This window comes from Garra rufa, chromosome 13 (genome assembly GCF_049309525.1).
Source record: "Garra rufa chromosome 13, GarRuf1.0, whole genome shotgun sequence".
Taxonomy (NCBI): Eukaryota; Metazoa; Chordata; class Actinopteri; order Cypriniformes; family Cyprinidae; genus Garra; species Garra rufa.
In genome coordinates, this window is record NC_133373.1 from 44,669,604 (window position 1) to 44,692,175 (window position 22,572).

Below are 22,572 nucleotides of genomic sequence, written 5' to 3' on the forward strand. Positions count from 1 at the left end.
TCCCCAAGACTTTTGGGAAAATACAAGACAAAAGTTGAACTTTTTGGAAGGTGTGTGTCCATTACATCTGGCGTAAAAGTAACACAGCATTTCAGAAAAAGAACATCATAGCAACAGTAAAATCTGGTGGTGGTAGTGTGATGGTCTGGGGCTGTTTTGCTGCTTCTGGACCTGGAAGACTTGCTGTGATAAATGGAACCATGAATTCTGCTGTCTACCAAAAAATCCTGAAGGACAATGTCCGGCCATCTGTTGGTGACCTCAAGCTGAAGCCAACTTGGGTTCTGCAGCAGGACAATGATCCAAAACACACCAGCAAATCCACCTCTGAATGGCTGAAGAAAAACAAAACAAAGACTTTGGAGTGGCCTAGTCAAAGTCCTGACCTGAATCCTATTGAGATGCTGTGGCATGACCTTAACAAGGTGGTTCATGCTCGAAAACCCTCCAATGTGGCTGAATTACAACAGTTCTGCCAAGATGAGTGGGCCAAAATTCCTGCACAGCGCTGTAACAGACTCATTGCAAGTAATCGCAAACGCTTGATTGCAGTTGTTAACCAACCAGTTAAGTTTAGGGGGCAAACACTTTTTTCACACAGGGCCATGTGGGTCTGGATTTTGTAAAGAAAAACTTCATTCAAACACTGCATGTTGTGTTCACTTGTGTTATCTTTGATTAATATTTAAAGGTGCCAAAGAATGGAAAACTATTTACCTTGGCATAGTTAAATAATAACAGTTCAGTACATGGACATGACATAACATGAGTCTCAAACACCACCATTTCCTCCTCCTCATATAAATCTGTTTTTTTGCAAAAGACCACTGAAAAACAGGCCAATTCCAACATAACACCGACTATTACGCAATAGTTGTGATCGTTAATAGTTATGCCACCAACATTTGCATCGCCCAATCATCACTAACATCAGTACATCAGTAAAACAAGGCGAGCCACTGAAGGGACATGGTTAGCTTAATGCTAGCGGTAGCCTGTTACATTGCAGTACATAATATTTCACTCACCACATAAACAGAGTAAGGAGAGATGACTGCACTGATGATGGCGAATGATTTACAGATCCTGAGTATCACTGACAAGCATCTGAACTTGTGTGGAAAGTACTTGTCATTGCAGTATAACTTTACACAGAGCACATGCGATCACAATAGTGAGAGGAAAATGTCGCCGATTCAAAACGGCAGATTCAACAAACCGCATATTAAAAGCGGCTAGAGCTCCGTAATTAAATATATATTTCCTCCATGTGCGAGCTACTGAGATGAGCAGCTCTGTGAAACAGCCAATCAGAGCAGAGCCCCTCATTAATATTCACAGACCTTCCAAATAAGGCAATAACAGACCATTTCATTCTAGGGACAAATCCTAGGGTTGTAAATGGACTTGTAAAACCAAGACTTTTTGCCCTATCCTATGCCATATACCTTCTGTGTAGATATCCGAGAACAATTGAAAATATTGTTTCAATGCATTCTATGGCACCTTTAAATTAGTTTGATCTGAAACATTAAAGTGTGACAAATGTGCAAAAAAATGAAAAATCATGAAGGGGGCAAACACTTTCACACCACTGTGTGTGTGTGTATATATCTATATCTATATCTATCTATCTATATCTATCTATATATATATATATATACTGGATTCTTCTGAAAGATGAAAGTCATACACCTAGGATGCTTGGATGATGAGTAAATAATGGGCTAATTTGAATTTTTTGGGTAAACTAACCCTTTAATGCCTTCTGGAGTTGTATGTGAGACACTATTTTCTGTTCTAGCATTGTGCTATAAGTCTAACAACATCCTCCGGTCATGTGGCAGCTCTGTTCTTGTGCTCCTCTGAATGACTGTAGCATGCAATGCATGAGCTAGAATTTTCATCTAAACCAACTAGTTTTCATTCAACTCCTAAAACATGATCGCATCTGATAATTGTGCTCTATTGAGTAAAGTAGTGCTTTTCTTCTTTTTCCTTTCTTTTCCTCGTGTGTTTTCAGAACATGGATTCGCTCTCTCTGAAGTTACCGAAGGACAGACTGAACGTGTTTCCGAGTCTCTTGCTGGCGCCGCCGCTCCTCCAGCTCCAGTTCCACAGAGACGAGGATCCGCGTTCGTATTCACGGCCCGCTCTCCTCTGACTGCCCGACTGACACTCTTTCTCAGCGGTAGGTGAGAGATTTGTCCTCCTTTCAACCTATGAAAACATTATTTACAGCTTTAAGTCAGTAAATAATAAACACTTTCACACTTTCAGCTGGTGCCTTATGTTTCTTTTTGTGGTCAAACCTGTGATTTTTATCAAGTAAAGTAAGAATAACGGTAGTAATATTTCCAGATGAACAGGACTGAAGCATCTTGGCTTTACTTGATTCAGGCTTGAGAAAAGCCAACTTACTGATCTGCCATTTAACCTTATTATTCTTCTTCTGAGCCAAATCTCCTAGAACTTTCAAGCTGCAACCACCAAACTCAGGTCAGACCTTCAGACTGGTCTGACTCGCTGTGCTCTATATTTTCAGACTGATCCGGCTTATGGTTTTCGTAAACCAGACTATCAAAGCCACCGAAAATCCCATAGACTTACATTGACAAAATGTTCAAAGATTGAGCCAACACTATTCAAACTCCAACTGTCAAAACTCCCACAATCCCTTGAGACTCAATCAAACAAGCCAATTAAAACTCATCTATCTAAACCTTGCTAGCAATATGCTGATCACACTAATATACTAGTAACATGCTAATCATGTTAGAATCATGTTAGTAACTTGCTTATCATGCTAGAAACATGTTAATAAAATGCTAATCATGTTAGAATCATACTAGCAGCATGCTAGTAAGTGGCCAACCATGCTAGAGAAACACAAGCAACATGATAATTATGTTAGAAACATGCTAGTCATGTTAGAAGCATCCTAGTAACTTGGTAATCATGCTAGAAGCATGTTAGCAACATGCTAATAACTTGCTAATTATGCTAGAAACATGCTAATTATGTTAGTAAATAGTTAATTATGCTAGAAACATTACCATGCTAAAAAAAGTCCATCATGCTAGAATCATGCTAGCAACCTGCTATCAACTTGCTAATCATGCTAGAAACATGTTAATAAAATACTAATAATGTTAGAAACATGTTCACAATATGCTAGTAACTGGCCAATCATGCTAGAAACATGCTAGCAAAATGTTAATTACGTTAAAAACATGCTAGTCATGATAGCAACACCCTAATAACTTGGTAATCATGCTAGAAACATGGCAAAAATGCTAATCATGCTAGAATCATGCTAGCAACCTGCTAGTAACTTGGTAATCATGCTAGAAACATGCCAAAAATGCTAATCATGCTAGAATCATGCTAGCAACCTGCTAGTAACTTGGTAATCATGCTAGAAACATGCCAAAAATGCTAATCATGCTAGAATCATGCTAGCAACCTGCTAGTAACTTGGTAATCATGCTAGAAACATGCCAAAAATGCTAATCATGCTAGAATCATGCTAGCAACCTGCTAGTAACTTGCCAATCATGCTAGAAACATGTTAGCAAAATGTTAATTACGCTAAAAACATGCTAGTCATGATAGCAACATCCTAATAACTTGATAATCATGTTAGAAAAATGCCAAATATTTACAACATGTTAATAAATGCTAATCATGCTAGCAACATGCTAGTAACTTGATAATCATGCTAGAAACATGCCAAAAATGCTAATCATGCTAGAATCATGCTAGCAACCTGCTAGTAACTGGCCAATCATGCTAGAAACATGCTAGCAAAATGTTAATTACGTTAAAAACATGCTAGTCATGATAGCAACACCCTAATAACTTGGTAATCATGTTAGAAACATGCCAAAAATGCTAATCATGCTAGAATCATGCTAGCAACCTGCTAGTAACTTGCCAATCATGCTAAAAAATATGCTAGCAACCTGCTATCAACTTGCTAATAATGTTAGAAACATGTTAACAATATGCTAGTAACTTGCCAATCATGCTAGAAACATGTTAGCAAAATGTTAATTACGTTAAAAACATGCTAGTCATGATAGCAACATCCTAACAACTTGATAATCATGCTAGAAACATGCCAAAAATGACATGTTAATAAATGCTAATCATGCTAGCAACATGCTAGTAACTTGGTAATCGTGTTAGAAACATGTTACCACCATGCTAATCATGCTACCACTCGGTCGCAAACTTCAATTTCAAAAATCGAATTCAAATTTTCAGACAAGTTTGTCTATGAACTTTACTCCTCTAGTTTCATAAGGTGTTTGACATGTGACCAGGCTGTACCTCGTATGACTGTATCGTGATGACGTCCAGCTCTAGTCCTCTCTCAGTGCAGCTCTTCAGCGCGTGAACGACCTCAGCGTGTTCGGCCCACCTGCAGTCTGCGCCGTTCACAGCCACGATATAATCGCCCTCACGGAGCCCCGCCTCCTAGAACACATGCTCATAATGTGATGCATGATGTAGTAATAACAAGCACTTTAAATATTGCTGTCTCTAATTATGTCTCTTACCGCAGCGCATCCCCCTGGCAACACCCCGGCAACCAGAACCGGCGAATCACCTCGGAGCGTGAGCCCGAGCCCCGCCTCTCCTCGAAGCAAACACGCGTGTCGCCGCACCCAGCGATTTCGAGCAGAAAACACAGACAGCGGCCCCTTCACACAGTAACACAGGTGAACCTTAAACACAACTGGAACATTTACAGCACGTTACAGCTTTTGAGTCAGTGAGAGTGTGAGAGTGTGAGCGTTACCAGTCGGTGGAAGATATCAGTCACTCTGACGCCACTGAAATCAGGAGTTTTAATGTCAGGCTTCTGCTGTGTGTGAGCTGTAGGAGACAGGTCAAAGGTCAGAGGTCATGTTAAAACCAAAGTTGTCAGGACCAAGTGCACAGGAATTCATTTCAGTCTGAGGCTTATTAATTGAACTTTTGGTGTGAAAGGGCCTTATGTAACTTATAAAATATACCTTTTTTTTTTTTTTATTAAAAACCAAATAAGCAAGACCAGCTCAGATGAGAAAAAGTGATGCAAAAGTAACGCAATGCATCACTTTCCATAAAAAGTTACAAAGTAATGCAGTTAGTTAATTTTTTATAAAGCAAATGTACTTTTGAATGGAGTATTGTAATGCACTACTTTTAACTTCTTTAATAGTAACCGTTACTATTTCTGCAGTATGTCTGCTGTGCATATGCAAATCATAAAGGTTTTTATAGTTTGCTAAAACTAAAACCATAAAAAAATGTCACTTAACTGGAATATAAAAAATAAATAGGAACTATATAAATTAGAAAATTTTATTTAAAAAATATTGTAAGAAATACAATTATTCAAATGTATAAAAAAAACTTAATAAAATTACATAAAAAATACAAATATTTAAATATTAAAAAGTAGTAATAACAATAATAATAATGCAAAAAATAATAAAAATTACATAAATTTAAATTATTTAAATATATAAAAACTTAATATTTTTTATTCAAGTATAAAAATTAGTAGTAATAATAATAATATAAAAATAATAAAAAATATTTTATATATTTAAATATATAAAAACAAACTTATTTTAATTCTGCTAGTTAACAATGACACTTAAAAGTTAATATAAACTGTACAGACAAAAATAATTTAAATGACAAACACAAAATTACTAAAACTAAAATTAATATGAAAATGGAAAATATACAAAAACACATTTAAGCTATTAATAAATACTATAAAAGTATCTCAAGGAGAATATATAATATCTGCTTAGAATATATAAATATTGCTTGAAATACTTTATCCCACAATGCAATGCACTTGACTAAATCTTTCATTTTCATAGTCATGAATGAAGCAGAAAATTACAGCTGTTTCAACGAATATTTAATTGCAAAATGCAAAATAATGTGAAATTGAACTTGCACATAAATTAGCAATGTCCTATGACAACATACTGCAATTTGACAAGTATTTCAGTTTTTTATTTTAATATCATTGAGATACTAGTAGTTTTTTTTAACGGTTTGAATTAGTTTTTATTTTTAGATTTTCCATTTTTATTTTAATATTTGTTTACAATTAGTAATTTTGTCATTTTCATTATTCGGTTTTAGTTTGATTCTGATTATAAAATAAACATATTTTTTTTTATTACACATTTAAAAGAGTTTTTAAACTAGATTTAACTGTAACATGATTATTATATTAAACACTCACACTGGATCTCCGGAGCCTCTGCGACCTCACAGAAATCATCCTCCTGATCGATATCCGAGTATTTCTCCAGCGAGCAAGCATGAGCGTGTGACAAAACTTCCTGCAGGATGTCCATCTTTCGAAGCATTTTACACACGCCGTGGAGTCGCAGGGCTTCCTCGTGACGTATGATGGCTTTACGCAGATGAGCTTTACCTTTAATATGAGAAAACAATAATAAGTATATTTTGACCTGCATTGAAACTGTAAATCTGTGTTCAGACAATGCATCCCACGACACAAACCGAGTCTCCGTTTGTCCTCCGGATCATGAAGATCAAGTTTGTCCGGTCGTCTGGTGTGAATCTGTATGAGAGCTTTAATCTGTTGACCTTCATCGTCATCTTCATCAGACATACCTGTATTGGTTGTCAAACACAATAATGGTCGGTCTGAAATTTCTACGGAAAATGTTCGTTTTTACAAGACTGGTTCTTTAAAATGATGAGCACAACAAAAACAGGAACTATATTAAGTAAAGTCAGTTTTAATGGTAAAAACACACTACTGTTCAAAGGTTTTGAAAGAAGTCTCTTCTCAGGGTTTCTGCTTTTTAAGACCTTTTTAATACCACCTTAAATGGAATTTAAGACCTAAACCTGTAATGGAAATACACATTATATTACATACATATGTGACCCTGGACCACAAAACCAGTCTTAAGTCGCTGGGGTATATTTGTAGCAATAGCCAAAAATACACTGTATGGGTCAAAATTATTGATTTTTCTTTTATGCCAAAAATCATTAGGAAATTAAGTAAAGATCATGTTCCATGAAGATTTTTTGTAAAATTCCTACTGTAAATATATCAAAATGTAATTTTTGATTAGTAATATGCATTGTTAAGAACCTAATTTGGACAACTTTAAAGGTGATTTTCTCAGTATTTTGATTTTTTTTGCATCCTCAGATTCCAGATTTTCAAATAGATGTATCTCAGCCAAATATTGTCCTATCCTTACAAATCATATATCAATAGAAAGCTTATTTATTGAGCTTTCATGTGTATAAATCTCAGTTTTGTAAAATTTAACCTTATGACTGGTTTTATGGTCCAGGGTCACATATATGTCATACGTCAATGTGTTTAATGTAAAAAGTAAACAATTTCATGGCTGTCATAAATTATATTACTATGATATACAGTGAATTTTTTACATTAGCAGATACTATTCCATAAAAAATATCCCCATAAATTTCTTTCTTGCGTTGCGTTAGACTGAAGATATTTTAGCGGAAATGTGACCAAAACTATTTAAGACCTATCGAATCTGAATTTAAGACTTTTTAAGACCTTTTATTAGGAAAACGTTATTTAAGACGTTTTAAGGATCCGCGGACACCCTGTCTTCTGCTCACCAAGGCCGGATTTATTTGATCAAAAATAGGGTAAAAATAGTCAAATATTATTATAATTTAAAATAGCTGTTTACTTTGTGAATATCTGTTAAAATGTAATTGATTCCTCTGATCAAAGTTACAATTTTAGCATCGTTACTTTAGTCTTTAGTGTCACAAAATCTTTCAGAAATCATTCTAATATACTGATTTGCTGCGCAAGAAGCATTTCTGAGTTGTGCTGCACAATATTTTTGTTTAAATTGTGATGCTTTTTATTTTTTAGGATTCACAGATGAATATAAAGTTCAAAAGAACAGCATTTATTTTAAATGGAAATTTAAAAAATTTAAAAAATAGAAGTTTTCTAAAATCCTTGCATCCTTGATGAATAAAAGTATTAAGTAAATTTTTTAGTAAATCTTAGCCTAAAGTTTTTTTTTTTTAAATAGTAATGTATCAGTTTTAAACAATGATAATAATGTTTCTTGAGCAGCAAATCAGCATATTGGAATGATTTCTGAAGGATCATGTGACACTGAAGATTGGAGTAATGATGCTGAAAATTCAGCTTTGATCACAGGAATAAATTACACTTTAAAATATATTCACATAGAAAACAGATTTTTAAATTGTAATAATATTTCACAATTTTACAGTTTTTACTGCATTTTTAATCAAACAAATGCAGCTCTGATGAGCAAAAAAACTTTTAATCATAATCATTCCAAACCTTTGACCAGTATTGTATGCGTTATGTCATTAGTGACTTAACACATACAGATGTTCAGTAGCTCACCTGGACAGTCACACAGTGCCACAGCGGTGTAATAATGAGCCAACGCTCTGAAATGATGCGTTTTGACTTGAACCATAGAAATCCAGGAGAAGGGAACATAGTCCTTCAGTAACGGCACTGACATTGCCTGAAGAACCAGAGAATACACGTCTGATACCTAGAAACACACACAAACAGAGTTATTAACAAATGAAACCCCTGTAACATGCATTCATTTGTGTGTGTGTGTGTGCACCTGGTATTCATCACGTTGTGGGGACCAAATGTCCCCACAAGGATAGGAATACCAGTAGATTTTGACCTTGTGGGGACATTTCTCAGGTCCCCATGAGGAAACAGGCTTATAAATCATGCACAATGAGTTTTTTTGATAAAGTAAAAGTATGCACAATCTCCTGTGAGGGCTAGGTTTAGGTGTAGGGTAGGTGTAGGGCGATAGAAAATATGGTTTGTACAGTATGAAAACCATTACGCCTATGGAATGTCCCCATAAAACATGTAAACCCAACATGTGTGTGTGTGTGTGTGTGTGTGTGTTTTACCCTCGCTGCCTCCTGGGCGGCTTGCAGAAGCACATTCAGGTTGTTGTCCTGCGTGTTGAGTAAGACCTTCTCACAAACACACTCCTGCACCTGCACATAGTAAAGCCAAAAATATGTGACTTACTACAGAATCACTTCTCCAATATATTAACTCATAATCTGAAATGCATATTTAATGTATATGAACGTCTTTCTTTCATTACCTGAGCTACCATGAGACGGACCAGCATGCTCAGCGCAGGGCTGCTCATATCCAGACTGGGCGCATGAGAGAAATTCTCCTGCAGGTAGAGAAATGCACCTGTGCACACACACACACACACACACACACACACACACACACACACACACACACACACACACTACATTTACAACCTCATTTATATGAGCAAAGAGCTTCAGATGTTCAGTTCTGCACAGCTGTGGTGCAATACACAATACAGGATCATGAGTGCTTGAAATTGAACGCAGACACATTATTCAGATGTCTGCATGAGTTTATATCATATAAACTACACTCTTAAAAATAAAGGTGCTTTAAAAGGTTCTTCAAGCAATGCCATAGAAGAACCATTTTTAGTTCCACAAAGAACCATTCAGTTAAAGGTTCTTTAAAGAACCATTTCTTGCTTACCTTTTTATAATCTAAAGAACCTTCTTACGCCACAAAGAACCTTTTGTGAAACAAAAACGTTTTTCAGATGTTAAAGGGTCTTTATGGAACCATTTAGACAAAAAAGGTTCTTCTATGGCGTCGTGAAGCACTTTTATTTTTAAGAGTGTATAGGCACAGGGGTCATTTGTGTGCTGACCTTGTGATCTACTACTGATATAATAAACAGCAACTAATATTTTTTGATAGGTTAAACTGTTTTGTTATTTTTTTTTAGCCAATCTGAATGTCCTGTTTTATCACTGTTACATTTAGATGGATTATAATGGAAAAAATAACAACATTTGCTTTTACAGAAATTAAAATATTAATATTTTATTTATTTATTCTATTAAGATTTTTTAAATAATTTTTACATTTTTTTAAATAAATTTAGTAAAAATGTAAAATATTAATATATTTTTAAAATAAAAAATAATAGTTTTATTCAGCAAGGACTGACCAAATGTGACAGTAAAGACATTTATAATGTTGCAAATGATTACTATTTTAAATAAATACTGTTCTTTTGAACTTTCTGTTTCTTAATTAAAATATATCACAATATCTAACACAATATCAAAAATATTCAATGTTGCTAATAATCAAAAATGTTTGTTGAGCAGCAAATCACCATATTAGATTGATTTTTGAAAGATCATGTTACACTGAAGACTGGACTAATGATGCTGAAAATTCAGCTTTGATCACAGAAATAAATTACATTTTAACATAGATTCGCGTAGAAAAAAGCTATTTTAAATTGTAATAATATTTCACATTTTTTACTGTATTTTTGATCAAATAAATGCAGTCCTGGTGAGCTGAAAAGACTTCTTTCAAAAACCTAACCCTAACTATAGGGTAGAATAAATAATGTTATTGCTATAATGCACATACTGAAGGTAAATGAGTTGTGGTGTGATGATATTTGCTAGTTAAAGGACATAATTATACATTTTTATTGGCCCAAAACATGTTTGAAAGATGTTTTACTGACATTTATGTAAATAAGAATGGTTTTGTGGGTTAGATATATATGCTTAAGTATCACGGGTATATTTGTAGCAATAGCTAAAAATACATGGTATGGGGTCAAAGTGATAGATTTTTCTTTTATGTCAAAAATCATTAAGATATTAAGTAAAGATCCTGTTCCATGAAAATATTTTGTACATTTCCTACTGTAAATATATCAAAACTTAATTTTTGATTAGTAATATGCATTGCTAAGAACTTCATTTGGACAACTTTAAAGGGGAATTTTCTCAAGATTTAGATTTTTTTTGCACCCTCAGATTCCAGATTTTTAAATAGTTTGGACAAATATTGTAATATCCTAACCAACCTAACAAAAAATATAATATAATATTATATACATATATATTAGTAACATACTGTGACAGTGTTTCCAATGAATGACCCAAAATCAAACAAACAGCTAGAGACTCATTACCCGCCGCTCTCTGGAAAGCATCGATAGCGTTCTGAATGCCAGTCAGTGTTGAGCGATCCTGTCTGGCTCCGATTTGAGTATAAAGTGCTCCGATGTTGAACAAAACGCTCCCTTTCTCGAATGCCAGCGCTCTCTGAACTGAAGGCACTCCGGTCAGTGAGTCGTACCTGCGATGAGACACGCCATCAGAAACTCCATCTCTGGTCATTCATGTGTTTGTGTGCAGCAGTGTGTCTCACCAGTGAAAATGAATTCCCAGACTTCTGTGCGGTGAAAAGAAGCGCTGATCCAGGAAATAGAGCTGGTTGAAATATTCCGTCAGCAGCTCCAGTCCCGCCTCATTCCTGCTGGGAGTTCGCATGGCCTACGGAGAGAGGTGAAGACTAACAAAATCAATTTCAGCTGAGTGAGAAAAACGATCAGCATCAAAAATAGCGATTTGACTTGTGTTTCTTGTAACACCATCCTGCGTCTTGACAAAATATTCTGTTGATTTGCAAAAAAGTTTTAATATTATCTAATTTAATGATGCTGAGGAAAAAAAAAGTCAATATATACAAAAAGTGTTGGCCCCCTTCATGATTTTTTATTTTTTTGCATGTTTGTCACATTTAATGTTTAAGATCATCAGACAAATTTAAATATTAATCAAAGATAACACAAGTAAACACAACATGCAGTTTTTGAATGAAGTTTTTATTATGAAGGGAAAACAATATCCAAACCCACATGGCCCTGTGTGAAAAAGTGTTTGCCCCTAAACTTAATAACTGCTTGGGCCACCCTTAGCAGCAACAACTGCAATCAAGCGTTTGCGATAACTTGCAATGAGTCTGTTACAGCGCTGTGCAGGAATTTTGGCCCACTCATCTTGGCAGAACTGTTGTAATTCAGCCACATTGGAGGGTTTTCGAGCATGAACCACCTTGTTAAGGTCATGCCACAGCATCTCAATAGGATCCAGGTCAGGACTTTGACTAGGCCACTCCAAAGTCTTTGTTTTGTTTTTCTTCAGCCATTCAGAGGTGGATTTGCTGGTGTGTTTTGGATCATTGTCCTGCTGCAGAACCCAAGTTCGCTTCAGCTTGAGGTCACCAACAGATGGCCGGACATTGTCCTTCAGGATTTTTTGGTAGACAGCAGAATTCATGGTTCCATTTATCACAGCAAGTCTTCCAGGTCCAGAAGCAGCAAAACAGCCCCAGACCATCACACTACCATCACCAGATCTTACTGTTGATATGATGAAATGCTGTGTTACTTTTAGGCCAGATGTAATGGGACACACACCTTCCAAAAAGTTCAACTTTTGTCTGGTCAGTCCACAGAGTATTTTCCCAAAAGTCTTGGGGATCATCAAGATGTGTTCTGGCAAAACTGAGACGAGCCTTTATGTTCTTTTTGCTCAGCTGCGGTTTTCGTCTTGGAACTCTGCCATGCAGGCCATTTCTGCCCAGTCTCTTTCTTATGGTGGAGTCATGAACACTGACCTTAACTGAGGCACGAGAGGCCTGCAGTTCTTTAGATGTTGTTGTGGGCTCTTTTGTGACCTCTTGGATGAGTCGTCGCTGCGCTCTTGGGGTAATTTTGGTCGGCCGGCCACTCCTGGAAAGGTTCACCACTGTTCCATGTTTCGACCATTTGTGGATAATAGCTCTCACTGTGGTTTCCAAAAGCTTTAGAAATGGCTTTATAACCTTTTCCAGACTGATAGATCTCTCAATTACTTTCTTTCTCCTTTGTTCCTAAATTTCTTTGGATCTCAACATGATGTGTAGCTTTTGAGGATCTTTTGGTCTACTTCACTTTTGTCAGGCATTTAAGTGATTTCTTGATTGCGAACAGATGTGGCACTAATCAGGCCTGGGTGTGGCTAGAGAAACTAAACCACAGTTACGTTTTAACACTTTTTCACAGGGCCATATGGGTTTGGATTTTTTTTTTTCCTTCATAAAAAAAACCCTTAATTTAAAAACTGCATGTTGTGTTTACCTGTGTTATCTTTGATTAATATTTAAATTTGTTTGATGATCTGAAACATTAAAGTGTGACAAACATGCAAAAAAATAAAAAAATCAGGACTTTTTTACACCACAGTATATATACACTACATTGCCAAAAATATTTGGACACCCCCTTCTAATTAACAGGTTTCACTACTTTTGTCAGTTCCATGAGTACAAATCTTAATGTTTAGGCATATAATGATATTCTAGGGAATTGTGTGCTTCTAATTTTATAGCAACAGTTTGGACAGGATCCTTATCTATTCTATAATGACAATGCCTAATCACCAAACACCAATGACTTGAGATGGAAATGCAATTTATTGTTGTTATTTATTGTTGCCACAGTTTTGGAAGTGCCCTTTTCTGTTCTAAAGAAGGGGGTGTCTCAATGCTTTTGTCCATAGTGTATGTACAAGTCATTGGTGTCTGGTAATGAGTTTTTGGCTCAAGGTCTGCATTTAAAGTCACACCAGAGGTGTTCAGCTGGGATTAGGACTTGGCTTTATATAGACCAGTCAAGTTCATCCACACTGACTGAATCAATAATTTCTTTTTGAACCTGGCCTTATTCATTGCATTGTCGTGTTAGAACAGAAAAGGGTCCTGTCGAAACTGTTGCTATAAAATTAAAAGCAACAATTCCCGAGAATCATATGCTTAAACATTAAGATTTGTACTTATGGAAATGACTAAAGTAGTCAAACCTGTTCAGTAGAAGGGGGTGTTTAAGGAGTAATATGGGTTGTGATCAGCGTTTTGTGTCGACTTTAACTGACCTGTCTCAGTTCCATAAAATCCCGGATCTCATTCAGGTAGAGAGACGCGTCCTCACTGTAATGTTCACTGATGAAATCCTAATAAAACAGCAGAGAAAGAAATGTTTTCTAGACTGATTTAAACACTGAATGAGTTCACATGTAATCTATGTTGATCTCACCTGAAGAGGGACGGTCATGTCAATCTCTTTAGTCTCTTTCAACCCTAGTGGAATCATGGGAACACTGACTGTCTCACTGTGACAAAAAGAGTATTTGTTTGTAAATGTTTTATACATCTATTTTACATACTGCACATAAGGAAAATAACTACATAATGCACATGTTCCACACACATAAAGGCATAGGTTTGATTTTGGCATTGGTTTGGACATAACGACAGATGACAGACATTTAATTGTTTGATCAAAATTATTGCTAGGGACAATTTAGTTGTGGCTGGATATTGATAGGGACATGCATCTCTATTAAAGAAAAATAAAGCTTTATTTGTGTTTACTGCTACCTAAATTTAACATACAGTACATAAACAAAAATCTGTCTCTGAATCTTTTTTCTAAAGCAGTGAAAACTGCATCTCTATATTCATCCTATGTGTCCTCTAAGGTCTAATTGTATTACTTTTTTGATTTGCTTCTTTTTTTTAAACCTGGCAACGCATCCCAATGCAAAAAAAACAAATTTTCCTACACTAACAATAGTTTAACCATGGTATTTGTAGTACAACTATGGTTACTCCAAAAAAGCATGGTAACTACACTTTTTTAATATAGTAAAAACTCAGTTATTAAGGTATTTGTATTTTTGTATACTTTCTTTCTTTGTTTGGTATTTATAACTGCACTGCCTTAATTGTTTGATTTTTCTTTTACTGATTAATACATTTAAAAAAATAAATCAGAAAAAGAGATTTGCAAACCCTCTCTGAGGCGTTAAACTGAATCAAATGATTAATGAACCCGCACCGAAGTCACGATCTGAATAATGATCTGCGAACCATCGTTTCAGATCAGGACTCGGAGTGTGGATAGTGAATCATTCAATTTCAAAATGATTCACAAACCCGCTCTGAAGATCATATCTAAAGCAAAAGATTTGCGAACCATGATTTGAAGTCCCAGTCTAAATAAGTCCCGATCTGAATCAAAAGATTTGTGAACCCGCTCATAAGTCCCGATCTGAATCAAAAGATTTGTGAACCCGCTCATAAGTCCCGATCTGAATCAAAAGATTCGTGAACCCGCTCATAAGTCCCGATCTGAATCAAATGATTCGTGAACCCGCTCATAAGTCCCGATCTGAATCAAAAGATTCATGAACCCACTCAGAAGTCCCGATCTGAATCAAAAGATTCATGAACCCGCTCATAAGTCCCGATCTGAATCAAAAGATTCGTGAACCCGCTCATAAGTCCTGATCTGATCAAAAGATTCGTGAACCCGCTCATAAGTCCCGATCTGAATCAAAAGATTCATGAACCCGCTCATAAGTCCTGATCTGAATCAAAAGATTCATGAACCCACTCAGAAGTCCCGATCTGAATCAAAAGATTCATGAACCCGCTCATAAGTCCTGATCTGATCAAAAGATTCGTGAACCCGCTCATAAGTCCCGATCTGAATCAAAAGATTCATGAACCCACTCAGAAGTCCCGATCTGAATCAAAAGATTCATGAACCCGCTCATAAGTCCCGATCTGAATCAAAAGATTCGTGAACCCGCTCATAAGTCCCGATCTGAATCAAAAGATTCATGAACCCACTCAGAAGTCCCGATCTGAATCAAAAGATTCATGAACCTGCTCATAAGTCCCGATCTGAATCAAAAGATTTGTGAACCCATTCAGAAGTCCCGATCTGAATCAAATGATTTGTGAACCTGCTCATAAGTCCCGATCTGAATCAAAAGATTCATGAACCTGCTCATAAGTCCCAATCTGAATCAAATGATACGTGAACCCACTCATAAGTCCCGATCTGAATCAAAAGATTCATGAACCCACTCATAAGTCCCGATCTGAATCAAAAGATTCATGAACCCACTCAAAAGTCCCGATCTGAATCAAAAGATTCATGAACCCGCTCATAAGTCCCGATCTGAATCAAAAGATTCGTGAACCCGCTCATAAGTCCCGATCTGAATCAAAAGATTCATGAACCCACTCAGAAGTCCCGATCTGAATCAAAAGATTCATGAACCTGCTCATAAGTCCCGATCTGAATCAAAAGATTTGTGAACCCATTCAGAAGTCCCGATCTGAATCAAATGATTTGTGAACCTGCTCATAAGTCCCAATCTGAATCAAATGATACGTGAACCCACTCATAAGTCCCGATCTGAATCAAATGATTTGCAAAAAATGATTTGCGCTACGTGTTCAACAAATCAATCAAATCCATCATTTAGACATTTTAACTTGTGAATTATTATGTTTTTATCAGCTGTTTGGACTTTCATTCTGACGGCACCCATTCACTGCAGAGGATTCACTGGTGAACAAGTGATGGAATGCTACACTTCTTCAAATCTGATAAAGAAACGATCCTACAGTATCTACATCTCGGATGGCCTGAGGGTGAGCAAGTATTTAACAAATTTTCATTTTTGATGAACTATTCCTTTAAACCTATTTTGCATGCTTCAAATCAGATGTTGTGATTTGAGAAATGTTGATCTAAGAATTTCTAACATGATTTCATTGTTTGTTTCAGGATAAACCTGTGATTTTATTCCTTCAAGCAAATTTGCACAATTATCAGAGTGAGACTTCTCAAACTTAACCACTGGAAGGCTGAATGCAACAGCAGGTATTTCAAGTTCAGTGCCAAGTTATCCTGAAACTTATCGGCTAACAAAGTAAACCATGTTTGAAAGAGATCCGGGTGCAGATACACAAAGTGCATGTATAACCAACCTCTCAGTCTGGTAGACGTTCATACTGCTGTTGAGCTCCTCTAGTTCTTCTTTGAGAAGCTGAAGGTTCGAGTTCACAAAACTCAGTTCTAACGCAACAGTCTCCTTCACCTTCTGATTACCGCTGGCTCTGGAAAAAAATGTGATGCATACGTCACATATTGTGTAAAAGTATAAAAACTGTATGTCAACTGGTAGCCATTCTGCTACACCTTTTATATTGCAGTATATCTGGTGAAATTTATCATGCAACTCGTACTGTAGTGGAAGATTTTGGTCATACCACCCATTGCTAAATAAATGCACATCAAAACACAGAACACAACATCAACAGAGAGGCGTGTCACGGGTCCCTTCCTGTTAGTTCTGGGTCAGGCAGGGTGTGTGTTATTATGAAAAACATGCTCCTCAATGTTAGCAGATATACTGATACCTGTACAGATTTTCAGCTCCAGACCGCAAACGAAGTTCTCGGTTGATCTGCTGGTTGAGTTTAGCTCTCCGCTGCTGCAGTTTGCTGCGCTGGGTTGAGATGAGAGGGTCACATCCCTAAAACACACACGCACACAGGGAATGTCATCACCTGATATTTGCATAGTTTGAATTTAATCTCACTGCCTCTTTTAGCATTTGAATATAACCATTGCACATCTGTTCTGTTCTCTATGCCTATTATTTACATGGAGCTAATGAAAAAGTAGTGTGTGTGTGTGTGTGTGTGTATATATATAGGAATTGGTCCAAAGTTAGAGTTAGAAGCATTTTGAAAAAAATCTATGTATGCAAAATTGTGTAATATCCAAGGTACACATTTCTAGTAATTGCCCAGTTAATTCTCTGATTGTATTTTCAGAACGTTTTGGAATATTTGTCCTCTGCCCAAATTTGTCACTATGGAAACACAGTAATAATAATTTAATAACAAAGGTCACATTGACCTATTACATCAATGTTGTAAATACATATTTTTGCAATTTTATCAAATTTTTTTCTGAGGTAAATGAAGAACAATTACATTTTTAATTATTTTTATAGTGTAATTTACGAGACTTGTATTTTGAATCCAATTTTTCTTTGTACGAAAAAAAGTTGATCATACAGATTTAAAAGTTCATTGGAATATACATTGAACCAAACACTATCATAACATCCTAGTTGATAATTCAGTATACTTTATTTTTGACAAAACATTGACAGTAATGCTTTGGTAGCGACCACATCACATTACTGAATTTTTAAATTGCATACTAAAACATACTTAAAATACAAACTGTACTAAAATTTAGTTTATTTCCCACAAATAAAGGATTATGTTTTCCTTTTCCCTTCTGTCGTAACCGTTTCAGTAGTGACAAATCTATGGTATCTCCACATAAAACTAATCGTGCAGACCAAACTGTAAATCATAGAGACTTGAAACTGAGAGGGATGGAAGTACTCACACCACCAACAATGTCACCAAGGGCTCGCCCCAATTGGCCTGATGGGAGCGCTACAGCGATCATAAGTACAGATTCGCTCATAAGTCCTAAAGCGTCAGTCGCAGTTGCGTTTTTCAAGGGCGTAAATTGTGCTTTTATTGTTGTTTTTCGAACATATATACAATATTCATATCATATGACAGAAGTCTTAATTCCGGACAACTTTGCTTTTACTCTAGAACTACTGCTGTCAATCAAATTATTTGTTAAATGACTGAGAAGGTGTAAAAACCCACTTTTTCGAACTTGTCCTATAGGTTTTCTGGAAAAACCCAATTCTCTGGACTCTCTAGGTCAATAATTGTCAATAAAATGTTAGAATTGACCTTCTGGGAGGCTATAACAAGGTCGTTTAGAAAAAAGGACTTTCCGAATGTACCCCAAATCCTATAAAGCCTAAAGGACTTCACAAAACCAGGTGAGCACATGCAAAGTTTTAAGAAGATCAGACCACCACCTTTTGCTATAACAGTCGTAAATGTTACAAAACATAATATTTCTATAAAAAATTACCTGGATTTGCAAAAAAGGCTTGCTACGTAATGTCTTTTTTCATATGTGCTTAAATTCCTTAAAGGGCTTGAACCTGGGTAAATCTGGGTTTGAATAGATAATACTTAAAGGAGTAGTTCACTTTCAGAACAAATATGTACAGATAATGTACTCACCTCCTTGTCATCCAAGATGTTCATGTCTTTCTTTCTTCAGTCGTAAAGAAATTGTTTTTTGAGGAAAACATTTCAGGATTTCTCTCCATATAATGGACTTCTATGGTGCCCCCGAGTTTGAACTTCCAAAATGCAGTTTAAATGCAGCTTCAAAGGGCACTAAATGATCCCAGCTGAGGAAGAAGGGTCTAGCAAAACGATTGGTTACTTTCTAAAACATTTATAATTTATATACTTCTTAACCTCTACACAGAATACACACAGACCTAGACGAGACGAGCATTTGAGGTTAAAAGTATATAAATTGTAAAAAAAATTTAAAGAAAATAACAGATCGTTTGGCTAGATAAGACCCTTATTTCCTCGGCTGTGATCGTTTAGAGCCATTTGAAGCTGCATTTTGGAAGTTCAAACTCGGGGGCACCATAGAAGTCCATTATATGGAGAGAAATCCTGAATTTTATCTGAATTTTTTTTATTCTGAAAGTGAACTACTCCTTTAACTACTCCTTTATTTTTACACACAGATACAATGTTTGATTTAGTAATGTATGTTCAACCATTAACTCATGTTAAATCTTACCATTAACTAACATTAACAAATTCTGTGCAAGTATGGTTTGTGAATAGTAAACATTTTGAGTCAGTCACTAACATATAGGTTACAATGTCCAAAAGACCATGGTAATACCATGGTACTTTTTGGTAAGTGCCTCAACCTGTTATTTCCTATTGCGCTGTTGGTTTCAAATGTTAAGCAATAAGTAATAAATTAACATGTGACATATTAAGTAATGTTCATGGAGGCAGAACTCTGAAAGTCCACCTACCTTCCGGACGGATTCTGTCGAGCCTCTGTCCTCAGCTGTGAGTGCCGTTATATCCTCATCTGATCCAGAGTCAGACATCATGAGCTCACCTTTATCACTTCACTTTTCTGTCCTACACCTGTGATAAACCTGCGTGCGCGTGCACACTCACAATAGCGCGAGAAACAATCGCGTGCGCATGTTATCAAATTGCGCAAACGTAACCGTAAATCCGTTAAACGCTATCGGAACACGAACTCCACTTTAAGTGCTTCTTAACACACAACAGACACTGCTTTAGCAGTATGTGTGCCTAAACACATTTATTTAAGTCCATAATGTGATCTTTGTAGAATCAAATGCACTCGAAATCACTAAATCCACTTGTTGCTTGTACGCGCACGAGCCACAGCTGATCTCTCGCATCGCGTCCTTGGGATTCAGCCAATGGAATCGCGTTGTTTTTGATTGACGTCTGCGGTAGCCAATCGCAGCCTGATAAATACTATTGACTGACGGGGGAAACGTCCAATGGGGAAACGGTGATGGGAATAAAGGCGATTTGGAGCGGAAAAATAACTGTTGCCCCTGGCAACACAGAGGCATCACGGAGTGCGGTAAACGATAAAGATTGTGTTTATCTGAAGAGACTAACATTCATTGAATTGTTTTTCTAGTCTTTCAAAGCACCCATAGTTACACATTCATCCGTTTAAAACTCCTCGAATATAAAACATTTAAATATCCAGGCATTTTATAGTTAACTAAATCTAAAAAAACAGAGAAAACCATTTAACCCTTATGTGTTGTTAGGGACGTTTTCGTCCACTGAGGGGTGCTGTTGAGTCTTAATTTGGCCACAACTTTTTCTCTGTTAAAGCAAATGGAATGATTTTTGGTGACTAATCTTATTTTGATACATATTTTGGGAAAATGCTTTGAAATTTTTCAAAAACTCAACAGTACACTGTGGGCAAATTTACTACCCTTTCGTTATGTTTCGTGGCTGAAAACAGCCACTACTTTAAACTGCTGTAAAAATGTATCAGATAAATATTTTTTCAATTTTTTTGGCATAAATCTATTAATCAACCTCAGTCCTGCTCAAAAATACTAAATGTTTAAAAAAAATTCAGGATTTTAAGTCTTTAATTGCCAAATTCCTAAATGATGTCACTGATTTGGGGAAAAAAAACACACAAAATTACTAATTTTAAATATAAAAGGTAATTGTGGCCTGGATTTTTTTTTACCTTTTTAACAGTCTTGGACATGTGAAAGATTAGTAAGAAGATTGGCTTTCATGCATTGTTAGTTTTGGCGCAGCATCAGATTTTCTTTTTTTCTCCCTCATTTATTGTTTTGTGGCTGTTTTTGCCCCATTGACTTCCATTATAACCACATTTTTTGATTGCAAAGCCATGACACCATATAATGCTGAATTCTTGATTGTTTGTGGTTTTCCCTGTTGGGAAGGGGTCAAATTTGTAAATTGTACTGTTGATTATCAGTTGGCCCCATTAACCCTTTAGATAGGCCTTTGCAAAAAAAAGCTTAGTTTTACATAGAGTTCTATGGAGTATAACGACATATCGTAGTGTGCGTGTATGTATGTGTGTGTGAGCGTGTGTGAGTGTGTGAAAGTGAGTGAAAGTGTGTGAAAGTGTGAGAGAGACCTTTGTGCACCTTGATACCCCTGAGAAAATCTAAATAAGCACCTCAGCTCTCAGAACGACATGGAGTAAACAAAAATAAAGAAAGTATATTTATGTATTTGTTTACCATATAGTTCCGAGAGCTGAGGTGCTTTTTTTGATTTTCTGAGATGTATCAAGGTGCACAGAGGTCTCTCTCACACTCACAGACACTCACACACACTCTCATACACTCACACACACTTTCACACACTCACACACGCTCACACACACATACATACACGCACACTATAATATGTCGTTATACTCCATAGAACTCTATGTAAAACTACGCTTTTTTTTGCAAAGGCCTATCTAAAGGGTTAATGGGGCCAACTGATAATCAACAGTACAATTTACAAATTTGACCCCTTCCCAACAGGGAAAACCACAAACAATCAAGAATTCAGCATTATATGGTGTCATGGCTTTGCAATCAAAAAATGTGGTTATAATGGAAGTCAATGGGGCAAAAACAGCCACAAACAATAAATGAGGGAGAAAAAATGAAAATCTGATGCTGCGCCAAAACTAACAATGCATGAAAGCCAATGTTCTCACTAATCTTTCACATGTCCAAGACTGTTAAAAAGGTAAAAAAAAATCCAGGCCACAATTACCTTTTATATTGAAAATTAGTAATTTTGTGTTTTTTTTTCCCCAAAATCAGTGACATCATTTAGGAATTTGGCAATTAAAGAGTTAAAATCCTGAATTGTTTTAAACATTTAGTATTTTTGAGCAGGACTGAGACTGATTAATAGATTTATGCAAAAAAATTTGAAAAAAATATTTATCTGATACATTTTTACAGCAGTTTAAAGTAGTGGCTGTTTTCAGCCACGAAACATAACGAAAGGTTGTAAATTGAAACATTGCACAAGGGTTAAAATACGTTTTTACGTTTATTCCTGTTAGAATCAGATTACGAAAATAACTAAAACTATATCTATGGGATTTTAAAATGCTAATAAAACCGACAAAAACACACAACAAAATTAAAATGAAAAAAAAAATTCAAAATATTAATAAAAACATACTGATATGAAGAACAAATATAGCATGTTACCTTTTTAAATTAAATTAGCTTTATTATGCAAATTTATGTACTAGAAATTACTATTTATTTACT

General features: G+C 35.9%; 1 protein-coding gene across 1 annotated transcript; it reads right to left on the minus strand.

Moving 5' to 3' along the window:
• Nucleotides 1-1,663: 1,663 nt before the first annotated feature.
• On the minus strand, nucleotides 1,664-20,155 carry rhpn1 (rhophilin, Rho GTPase binding protein 1). The gene is made up of 16 exons (XM_073816562.1): nucleotides 19,768-20,155; nucleotides 17,222-17,337; nucleotides 16,790-16,918; nucleotides 14,037-14,112; nucleotides 13,876-13,953; nucleotides 11,330-11,454; nucleotides 11,091-11,257; nucleotides 9,186-9,283; nucleotides 8,983-9,072; nucleotides 8,441-8,597; nucleotides 6,547-6,660; nucleotides 6,263-6,457; nucleotides 4,808-4,884; nucleotides 4,566-4,709; nucleotides 4,336-4,482; nucleotides 1,664-2,220 (listed from the first exon to the last, which is right to left on the minus strand). Exons 1-16 carry the CDS (start codon nucleotides 19,846-19,848, stop codon nucleotides 2,020-2,022), a joined length of 1,995 nt encoding a protein of 664 aa, XP_073672663.1. The 5' UTR covers nucleotides 19,849-20,155; the 3' UTR covers nucleotides 1,664-2,019.
• Between the last annotated feature and the right edge of the window lie 2,417 nt (nucleotides 20,156-22,572).

Excerpts from the sequence above, each read along its gene's own strand:
- rhpn1 (XM_073816562.1), bottom strand. The coding sequence starts at position 19,848 with ATGATGTCTGACTCTGGATCAGATGAGGATATAACGGCACTCACAGCT. Across the intron at positions 11,258-11,329 it reads CTGGGAATTCATTTTCACTG|GTACGACTCACTGACCGGAG; the intron begins GTGAGACACACT and ends GTCTCATCGCAG. Across the intron at positions 9,284-11,090 it reads TGCTTTCCAGAGAGCGGCGG|GTGCATTTCTCTACCTGCAG; the intron begins GTAATGAGTCTC and ends GTGTGTGCACAG.